Here is an 11274-nt window from a genome sequence, read left to right as displayed (position 1 = left end):
AGTGCAGTGGCTGCTCTGGGCCACCGCAGCCTCGACCTGCTGGGCTCCGGCAATCCTTCCGCCTCAGTCTTCCAAGTAGCCAGAACTATAGGCACTGCGCTACCATGCCCGGCTAATGCTTTTTTTTTTTTTTTTTGAGTTGGAGTCTCACTCTTGCTCAGGCAAGTGAGTGCAGTGACACACTCATGGCCACCTCAGCCTCAACCTGCTGGGTTCAGGCAGTCCTTCCACCTCAACCTTCCAAGTAACTGGAACTTCAGGCATGCATCACCATGCCCAGCTAATTTTTTGATTTATTGTACAGATGAGGTCTCACCAAGTTGCTCGGGCTGGTCTCAAACTCATGAGTTCAGACAATCCTCTCACCTTGGCCTCCCAAAGTGCTGGGATTATAGGTGTGAACCACATCGCCTGGCCTTACTTTATGCTTTTTTTTTTGAGTTGGAGTCTCACTCTGTCGCCCAGGCTGGAGGGCAGTGGCAAGCTCCCGGTTACCGCAGCCTCGACCTGCTGGGCTCCGGCGATCCTTCTGCCTCAGCCTTCCTAGAAGCCGGAACTACAGGCGCGGGCTACCACAGCCAGCTGATTTTTTGATTTATTGTAGAGGTGAGGTCTCGCCAAGTTGCCCAGGCGGGTCTCGAACCCTCGGGCTCAGGCAATCAACTCACCTCAGCCTCCCAAAGCGCAGGATTACAGGCTGAGCCACCAAGCCCGGCTTACTTTATGCTTTTTTTTTTTTTTTTTTGAGTTGGAGTCTCACTCTGTCGCCCCAGACTGGAGTGCAGTGGCCTCTCCCAGCCACCGCAGCCTCGACCTGCTGGGCTCTGGCGATCCTTCCACTTCAGCCTTCCGAGTAGCCGGAATTACAGGCGCACGCTACCATGCCCGGCTGATTTTTTTATTTATTGTAGAGATGAGGTCTCGCTGCCTAGGCGGGTCTCGAACCCGCAGGCCCATGCAATCCACTCACCTCAGCATCCCAAAGGCGCGGGATTACAGGCTGAGCCACCGAGCCCGGCTACTTTATGCTTTTTAACAATTCTTTTGGTGTTTCACTTTTTGCTTATCAATATTTAGGCCATAAATCCTCAATTTTGGAAATTTTGGTTATTTTCAATTTTCTGCTATTATTAACAGTGCTGCATTGATTGTGTTGCAGATTCCTGTACATACATCTAAACCAAAGAGTTACTTAGATGAATCTTCATCGATTTAGATGTTTATTTTGCTGAGGACATGCCCAAGAAAAAGAAACAGGTCATATCAGCATCTCTGTCCTGTGCTTTTTCCAAAGAGGTTTTAAGGACTTTAGTATTTAAAGGGGAAAGAGCAGGTAGGAAAGAAAGGGGGAAAAAAAAGACGGGGAGGATAGTGGTTTTATTGAGGTAAGTGGTTTTATTCTTGTGAGGCTTTGATTAGTGCTCACTGAATTCACATTCTACAAGTGAAAAGACAGAAGTGGGGAGAAAATCAATTACACATTCATCTCAAGCTCAGTAAATCTACTTTTTTTTTTTTTTTTGTGAGTTGGAGTCTCACTCTGTCACCCAGGCTGGAGGGCAGTGGCACTCTCCCAGCTACTGCAGCCGCGACCTACTGGGCTCCGGCGATCCTTCCGCCTCAGCCTTCCAAGTAGCTAGAACTACAGGCGTGCTACCACAGTAAATCAATATTTTACATTGAGAGACTCAAGAGATTCCAAAAAACTCAAAAAAGACATTCCTTTGCTTAAATTGTGGTAGCCTCTGTGGCGTCTCTCTCCTGGTAAGCTTGGTGTTGTTTCAAACCTTCTGCTTGCTTGCTAAACCTAGCTTATCTGGCATTCCATTCTGTCCATTTGGCAGTTACTTGTCCATCACAAGTAACTAAGCCTGAGCCTGTGCAAATCAAACTCAAATCAACCAATCAAAGTCTTTGTAACTGTGTCATATAGTTTTTATCCAATCTTGTGTGTACAAGTTTGTATCAAACTCGAATCAACCAATCAAAGTCTTTGTAACTGCGTCACATAGTTTTTATCCAATCCTGTGTGCACAAGTTTGTAAAGCCACCCCACCCCTTCAGAATTATGTATAAAAGGTGCGTGTTAGCCTGGGTCGGGCCTCTAGTCCCTGAAGCTGCTGCATCGGCTTCATACGTGAGCCCAGACTTGAGCCTGAATAAAGACCCTCGTGTGTTTGCATCGGAGTTGGCTTTTTGGTGGTCTCTCAGATTTTGAATTTTGGGTTTAACAACATAAGATAAAGTATGTGAAATTACAGCAATGCGTTTGGGAACAAAAGGAAGGCATTTTGTGTTGTGTGTGTGACTCAGTTCCCAAGCCTAATGCTTCCCTTTGGCATAGTGAGTTGGGGGGGTTCTGAGATTTTGTTTTCCATTAACACATCTTTGGGCATTTGTCTGATTATTTCCTTAAGATAATTTCCTAGAAGTGAAATTGTTAGATGGAGGAAATGCAAAATTTATTTTTTAGCTGTCTTCAACTTTTATTTATGTATTGCTGCATATTGCGGGTTTGCTCTCCAAAAATCAATAAATAGTTTACATTCTTTTTTTTTTTTCTTTCTTTTTGAGTTGGAGTCTCACTCTGTCACTCAGACTGGAGTGCTGTGGCCGCTCCCGGCCACTGCAGCCTCGACCTGCAGGGCTCCAGCGATCCTTCCGCCTCAGCCTTCCAAGTAGCTGGAACTACAGGCGCGCGCTACCACGCCCAGCTAATTTTTTATTTATTGTAGAGATGAGTTCTCGTCAAGTTGCCCAGGCGGGTCTCGAACCTGTGGGCTCAGGCAATCCACTCACCTTGACCTCCCAAAGTGCTGGGATTACAGGCTGAGCCACCGAGCCCAGCCAATAGTTTACATTCTTATCATCAGAGTATAGAACTCAGATCTAGAAATACCTAGTCCAACCTAAATTTCAAGAGAGACTTCTTGGAGAAGATGACCCTGGGTCTGCGTCATGGTGAGACTGGGTCAAGCCTTCAAAAGAGCAGACATATAACCTACAGGGAGCCAGGCTTAGAGAGTGCTCAGGGATGGACTATACCACTCTGCTTGTATCTACACTCTCCAACACATAATTCATCTTCCACTGACATATTTCATGCTTGCTAAATAGAATTGCTGTTTGTCTGCCTCATTTTTTTAACATTTGTTTATTTTTTAAATTTTAATTTAATTTTTTATTGTTTTCCCAAAGTGCTGGGATTACAGGCTTGAGCCACCTACTTGTTTGTTTATCAGGATAGTTTCAGAATTCATTTCCTGGTCCAGAGGAAACAGGAAGAATGGCTGCCCAGAATGTTTCTTCAGAGATCATAGAAAGAGAACAGAAACAGTTGCTTGAAATCGTCCAACATGATCCTGATTCTATCTTAGACAAGTTAACCTCTCAGAGGCTGATTTCTGAGAAGGAGTATGAGACTTTGGAGACTGTTACAGATCCCCTGAAGAAAAGTCAGAAGCTTTTCATTTTGGTAGAAAGTAAAGGAGAGGTGACCTGTCAGCATTTTCTCAAGTGTTTGTTTAGTACTTTTCCAGAGTCAGCTGCCATTTGGGGCTTAAGGCACGGTAAGTTAACATTTTTAATTTTGAGGGGTAAGAGGGAGGGGGCAGATTTTTCTAGGAAAAAAGAGAAAGAAAATGATTGTCTTTTAATTTTGTTTGTCTTTCTCTTGGAGATAGTTTTCATTGAAATATGAGATAGAGAAGACATGTTCAGAATTTAAAAAGCAGGGAACAATGCATCATGTTGGTTTAAGGGACTGATAATTTGTTTTTCAGACTGTACCCAAAACTTGCAGTAGTTTTAGTGCTAGCACAAACTGCTCATTATTCCGGCACTGACATCCTGAAATTTCACAGATGGAAAGAAAATACTGTTAATAATGGCAATATGGGGTTTCTTTGTCAAGTAAACAAATTCACAGATATTAATAGTCCCAAGACCACAAACTGCATCTTTCTCTTAGTGTAGCCATTTTGAAAATACAGGAAAAATAATTTTTTAGCATGCATAGATGGCAGATCAGTAATTTCATTTTTTTTTGGTGATAAGAATGTCAGCAGTACTCCAGTTTTCTGGAGTAAGCAAAATGTTAATTCTCAGATGGTTCTAAGATAACTAGTGGTCCATGAGGTAGCAATACTTTGCAATTCTGTAAATTATCACTAAAGATAAGTGTGGCTCCTTTTCTAAAAATCTAAAAAAATATTAAGGATTATTTTAAGGGATATTCGAGAGTCAGGGGCTCAGATAAAAAGGTGATTACTGTTCATGGTCCCTAATGCAAGCCAAGACTTGTATGCTTAGAAACATAGGTTTTATTATTTCTAGGGCATACTTTTTCAAATTAGAGCTATTTGCTTACTGATTAGAAATTATTTGAGATCAGATTTTATTAGCAATGGCCCCAGGAAATTTGTGTCTATTGTGGGTCCCAGTAATTCTATAAATCACTATTGTTCATAATATTAACATTTTATGTTTTAATCATTTATCCTGTGAGGTTGCTGTGAAAGACCAAGATTTTTAGCAAGACAGTGGTGTAATCTTATTTTTTTTTTTTGTGGAAAAAAGAAAGTTCGGACAGTTGACTTGCTGCCATGCGAGTTCTGTAGGGGGTGGTAGGTATGTCTATCCTACAGTGAAAGAAAAAACAGGGATGATGCTTTGAGGCCTCCGCAACTCCAGTTATTATACAGTTTCCTTTTACTAATTATAAAATATAAAACAAAAAAATCAAATCTCATCTTTTTCAGAAATTTTAAAACTTGAGAATGTAGTATCTCCTCAGTCAATGGAAGTAAGCGAGAATTCAGAAGATATTTCCTCTTCTGGAAAGAAACAGTCGGAGAATCCTGAGATCAAAGAGAAAGAACACTTTGATATGGAAACCTCAGTGTTTTTCAGGGACAAGAAAACTAGTTATAGGGAAACTGCTTTATCCTCCAGGGAGAATGAGAAGGAATATGACACACCGGAAGTCACAATACCTTATTCAGTTGAGAAAGTTGAATATGAAGCTCCAGCAACTATTACATACTTAAGGGATGGGCAGAGATATGATGAGCCAGATGATTCTTTATACTTAGGCAAAGAGGAATGTCTAGAATCTGTTGAATATCCTGAAGAAGCAGAAGCTACTGTGGAAGAGGAGGATTATGATGACCCAGAGCACACTGGATATGATGCCCAAGAGGACTCTGAGTATTCAGAAACCACGGAGTTCTCTGGTGAAGAAGAGATTGACGAGGTTTCAGAAACCATCATTTCACTGGAGGAAGAACAGGAGAAAAGTATGGAAGGTACGGAAATGATGTATGTATGGTTAGTTAGACAACAATTTATCAATATGTTAATATGGGTGCCATGACAAAATGGGACAGGTATGAGAAATGGCAATTGTCAGCAGAAAATAAACTACTAAGAAATCCTTTGTACCACTCTAATGTGGAATCTTCTGAGGTAGGTGCTGACATAAAGGAGCTCCTAGGACTTAGGAAATGGTGGACGGTATAAGCACAAGAAAATATTATCAGCTAATAGATTTCTGCACTTACCTCCCATCATACATACATGGAGATGCTAATCATTAACTTCAGGTGCAACCTCCTATTCCTCATATCAAACTATTTGAAACATTTTAGTGTCTTTGTGACCAGAGAGATACCGGGATTATAGGCCTAACCATTTAAGTGGAAACAATCAATAGAGGAGTTGTGGTGAATGGTTAAGATTTCAAAATATTGGCCGGGCTCAGTGACTTAGCCTGTAATCCCAGCACTTTGGGAGGCCGAGGCCAATAGATTGACTGAGCCTGAGGGTTCGAGACCCACCCAGGCAACTTGGCGAGACCTCATCTCTACAATAAATCAAAAAAATCAAAAATTAGCCAGGCGTGGTAGCGCATGTCTATAGTTCCAACTACTTGGAAGGCTGAGGCGGAACGATCGCCAGAGCCCAGCAGGTCAACACTGGGGTGGCCACTGCGCTCCAATCTGGGTGACAGAGTGAGACTCCAATTTAAAAAAGAGAGAGATTTCAAAATATTGTTATTTGGCTTGATCCCATCCATATGTTTCCATCTTGATGAGGTGAATTATGTCAGTATATTGAATCATAATTTTTTTTTTTTTTTTGAGTTGGAGTCTCACTCTGTCACCCAGACTGGAGTGCAGTGGCCGCTCCCGGCCACCGCAGCCTCGACCTGCTGGGCTCCGGCGATCCTTCCGCCTCAGCCTTCTGAGTAGCCGGAATTACAGGCATGCGCTACCATGCCCGGCTGCATAATTTTTTTTTTAAATTGAAGTTTCACTCTTGTTGCCCAGGCTGGGTGGGGTGGCACATTTATGGCCACTGCAGCCTCGACCTGCTGGGCTCAGGCTATCGTTCTAGTTTAGCCTTCCAAGTAGCTGGAACTACTGATGCACGCCACTATGCCTGGCTAGTTTTTTTTTTTTTTGGTGATTTATTGTAGAGATGAAGTCTCACTAAGTTGCCCGGGTTGATCTTGAACCCTCGGGCTCAGGCAGTCCTCTTGCCTTAGCCTCCCAAAGTGCTGGGATTACAGGCTAAGCCACCATGCCAGGCCTAGAATATTTCTTAATGAAAATTGAAAATATGAGAAATGTTTTGTTGGAGAGAAAGGATTGTCTGAGAAAATAAATATCAACAAATTCTGAGTAGACGATGGAAAGGTGACTACCATCTCACGTTCAGTTCAAATCTTGGAGACTCTTGTAATCCATTTTTGGGTAGAAGAGGAGCAATTTCTTCCCCATCACAACTTGCATTAGTTTTCTAGGGCTGCTGTAACAAGGTGTCACAAAATAGGTGACTTAATAAGCAACATAAATTTATTGTCTTACTGTTTTGGAGGATAGAACTCTGAAATCAAGGTACTGGCAAGGTTTGTTCCTTCTGAAAACTGTGAGGAATCTGTTTCGAGCTTTTCTTATGGCTACTGAAAATCTTTGGCATTCCTTGGCTTGTAGAAGCATCATTCTGATCTGCCTTCATCTTCAAACAGTGTTTTCCCTGAGTATGTGTCTCAATGTCCAAATTTCCCCTTTTAAAAAAGAACACCAGTCAAATTGGATTAGAACTCACCCTAATGACTTCATCTTTTTTTTTTTTGAGTTGGAGTCTCACTCTGTCGCCCAGACTGAAGTGCGGTGGCCGCTCCCGGCCACCACAGCCTCGACCTGCCGGGCTCTGGCGATCCTTCCGCCTCAGCCTTCCAAGTAGCTGGAACTACAGGCACGCGCTACCACGCCTGGCGAATTTTGATTTATTGTAGAGACGAGGTCTCGCCGAGTTGCCCAGGTGGGTCTCGAACCCGCGGGCTCAGGCAATCCACTCACTTCAGCCTCCCAAAGGGGCAGGATTACAGGCTGAGCCTCCGAGCCCGGCTATGACTTCATCTTAACTAATAGCATTTGCAACTACCCCATTTCCATATACCATCACATTTTTTGGTATGAGAGTTCAGGATTTCAATATACAAATTTTGGGGGGACATAATTCAACCTATGCCTCTTGCCCCACTTGGGACCTCATTCTTAATTTTTATTTATGTATTTTGTTTGGTTCAATTTGTTTGGATTAATTAATTTGTTCATTGTATAGTATCATCTTTCTTCGGCAAAAATCTCCTTTTGTTCTTTTATCTATTTCTTTGCTTTTCTGTTTTCTATTCTTATTCAATTTCTTCCATAGGTAACATTCTAAAATTACAATGTGTCTCTTACATATTGCTGGGTTTTTTGTATTGTTTTTTTGTTTGTTTTTTGAGTTGGAGTCTCACTCTGTCTCCCAGACTGGAGTGCAGTGGCCGCTCCCGGCCACCGCAGCCTCAACCTGCTAGGCTCTGGCAATCCTTCCGCCTCAGCCTTCTGAGTAGCCGGAATTACAGGCATGCGCTACCACGCCCGGCTGATTTTTTTTTTTTTATTTATTGTAGAGATGAAGTCTCACCAAGTTCCCCGGGCGGGTCTCAAACTCGCGGGCTCAGACAATCCACTCACCTCAGCTTCCCAAAGGCATGGGATTACAGGCTGAGCCACCGAGCCCAGCTGTTTTTTGGTGTTTTTTTTGAGTCATAGTCTCACTGTCAATGAGCAATATGTAAGAGACTGTCACCCAGGCTGGAGTGTAGTGGCACGCCCAGGACCACCGCAGCCTCTACCTGCTGGGCTCAGGTTGATCCTTCTGCCTCAGCCTCCAAGTAGCTGGAACTACAGGCACGAGCCACCATGCCTGGCTCATTTTTTTGATTTACTGTAGAGACGAGGTTTTGCCAATTTGCCCAGGCTGGTATTGAACCCTTGGACTCAGGCAATCCTCTCGCCTTTGTCTCCCAAAATGCTGGGATTACAGGCATGAGCCACCATGCCTGGTCCATATTACTGTTTTGTTTGCATGATTTTTTTCTCTTCTATCAGTTATTTGTTGCATAATAATACTATATAACAAACCATATCAAAATTTATCTTAAAACAATAAGAATATATTAGTGTTCACATGCCTGTGGTTTGCTGGGTAGTTCTGGTCGACCTGTGTTCACTCAAGGGAACCACTTGTGATCAGGTGGTTATAGACTGGTCTCATCTTTAGCAGGTTACTCTGGGCTTAATCTCAGACTAGATGGGACAGAGTATTATGGTGAGGGCAGAAGAGTAAACGAGAGGGAGAGAAAAGTGGAGTAAAAGAGAGGGAGAGAAAAGAGGGAGAGACAGAGAAGTAGTGAAGGCCTTTTGAGGCTTAGCCTTAGAACTCTCATGCCATCTGTATTAGTTTCCCAGGGCTGCTGTAACAAAATACCACAAATGAGTGGTTTAGAACAACTATTGTCTCACAATTCTGGAAGCTGGAAGTCTGAAATGAAGGTATCAACAAGGTTATGCTCCTTTTGAAGGTACTAGGTTCAGGTCTCTCTCCTAGTTTTGTAGCCTCAGGCATTCATTCATTGGTGTATAGATGACCATCTTCTCTCTGTATCTCTTCACATTACCTTCCCTCTGTGCATGGTTTTGTGTCTAAATCTTTCTTTTATAGGGATATCAGTTATGCTGGATTAAGACTTGCTTAAATACCTTATTTTAACTTGATTACCTCTGTAAAGATTTACAAAATGAGGCCACATTCTGAGGTACTGGGGTACTTCAACATGTCTTTTTTGGAAGGATGCAATTCAGCCATAAACACCATCACTTTTCAGAAACAAAGAACAAAGTACCACATGTTCTCATTCATAAGCGGACCCTGAACATTTACCATAATATTATAAGAAAGGGATTGGCAGTAGTGGGATACTGCCAGATGAGGGTGGAAGGGGAAGAAACAACATCAATAAGAGTACCTGATCTCAAACCAGGCAAAGTGGGGACCAAAGGGAGGCCCAAACTTTACCCGTATGATGACCACTTGTATACCTAATTCTGAATTGTACCCCACATCTTTAAAATAAAAAATAAATATAATAGAAAAAAAAGGAGAGAGAAAAGAACATAATGCCAAGCTTAAATAAACAAACACCATCACTTTTGCCACATTCTGTTGATTAAAGCAAGTCACAAAGCCAACCCAGATTTAAGAGTTGAGGAAAAATAAGTTCCACATCTTGCAAAGTAAGATTGCAAAGGGTATGGATAACAGAAAGCCATTAACAGGGGCTATTGCTGTAACCAATCTAACACCTTTAGTAAAACAGATCAAGAAAAGTCTTAATAAGGCTGGGCTCGGTGGCTCAGACTGTAATCCAAGCACATTGGGAAGCCGAGGTGAGTGGATTGCCTGAGCCCATGGGTTGAAGACCCACCTGGGCAACTTGGCGAGACCTCATCTCTACAATAAATCAAAAAATTAGCCAGGCATGGTAGCGCGTGCCTGAAGTTCCAGCTACTTGGAAGGCTGAGGCGGAAGGATCGCCGGAGCCCAGCAGGTCAAGGGGGCCACTGCACTCCAGTCTAGGTGACAGAGTGAGACTCCAACTAAAAAAGAAAAGAAAAGAAAAGAAAAGTCTTAATAATATAGTTGTGACCTGCAGTGCAAATCTAATGGCTGCACATGTACTCTGTTGACTGGAGTTTGCTGCTAGCCTCTATTTCCTTCCTGAGTAACATTCGTTTATACAAGTGAGAACTGAAAAAAAAAATTGAAATACCTCTGACTCTAACATGACATTCTTTATGTCATGTTAAATTTTATGTAAAAAACAATCTTGGCTGGGCTTGGTGGCTCAGCCTGTAATCCCAGCACTTTGGGAGCCTCAGGTGAGTGGATTGCCTGAGCCTGAGGGTTTGAGACTCACCCAGGCAACTTGGCAAGAACTCGTCTGTACAATAAATAAAAAATTAGCCAGCTGGCTGTGGTAGCGCATGCCTGTAATTCCAGCTACTCGGAAGGCTGAGGCGAGAGGATCGCCGGAGCCCAGCAGGTCGAGGCTGCAGTGGCTGGAAGCGGCCACTGCACTCCAGTCTGGGTGACAGAGTGAGACTCCAACTCAAAAAAAAATAGCTGGGTGTGGTAGCGCATGCCTGTAGTTCTGGCTACTTGGAAAGCTGAAGCGGAAGGATTGCTGGAGCCCAGCAGGTCGAGGCTGCGGTGGCCAGGAGTGTAACACTGCACTCCAGCCTGGGTGACAGAGTGAGAATCCAACTCAAAAGAACGAATAAACTAACAAAAAAACACAAAAAGCAAAAAAAAAAAATCTCAGTGTCAAATCAAAGTCTCACAAAGTCTTAAAACATTGCCTTTTGTGCTCTACACTGTAGAAAGTCAACTGGATTAGACTGTATCAATCCAGCTTTTAGTTGGGTCCAACCAGTGGGAGGAACCAGTGTATTTATATGGTTTTCCTTCCTGTGGCTTTCCTTTTTTCCTGAAGATCCAAGTTTTCATATTATGTAATTTTCTTTTAGCCTAAAAACTGTATTATTTCTTTTAGTACAGATCTGCTGGTGGTACATTCTTAGTTTTTGTTTATTGAACAATGTTCTACTGGGTACAGTAGCTCCCACCTATAATACCAGCTATTCACATGGCTGAGGTGGGAGGATCACATGCGTTCAGGAATTTGAGGGTGCAGTGAGCTATGTTCACACAATTGCACTTCAGCCTGGGTGATAGAGTGAGACTGTGACTCAAAAACAAAAAAGTTTTCATTTTGCCTTCCTTCCAGAAGAATACTTTAGCTGGGTATGGAATTCTAAAATTTTTGCCTTTAACATGCTAAGAAAGTCATGTTCCTGTCTTTTTTTTTTTTTTTTTTTT

At 42.6% G+C, this 11274-nt stretch overlaps 1 protein-coding gene across 1 annotated transcript in view; it reads left to right on the top strand.

The window, feature by feature from the left end:
• The first annotated feature begins 3286 nt into the window (after nucleotides 1-3286).
• CARD6 (caspase recruitment domain family member 6) overlaps nucleotides 3287-11274 on the top strand; it is a 16301-nt gene continuing 8313 nt past the window's right edge. Inside the window, exons 1-2 of the mRNA XM_008052535.1 lie at nucleotides 3287-3569; nucleotides 4761-5306. Of these exons, the coding sequence (XP_008050726.1) occupies nucleotides 3287-3569; nucleotides 4761-5306 (829 nt within the window). The remainder of the gene's footprint in view (nucleotides 3570-4760; nucleotides 5307-11274) is intronic.

This window comes from Carlito syrichta, unplaced genomic scaffold (genome assembly GCF_000164805.1).
Source record: "Carlito syrichta isolate Samal-C Ts95f unplaced genomic scaffold, Tarsius_syrichta-2.0.1 Scaffold279718, whole genome shotgun sequence".
Lineage (NCBI taxonomy): Eukaryota > Metazoa > Chordata > Mammalia > Primates > Tarsiidae > Carlito > Carlito syrichta.
The sequence above is the reverse complement of the archived record's forward strand: the minus strand, read 5'-3'. Positions and strand labels throughout refer to the sequence as shown.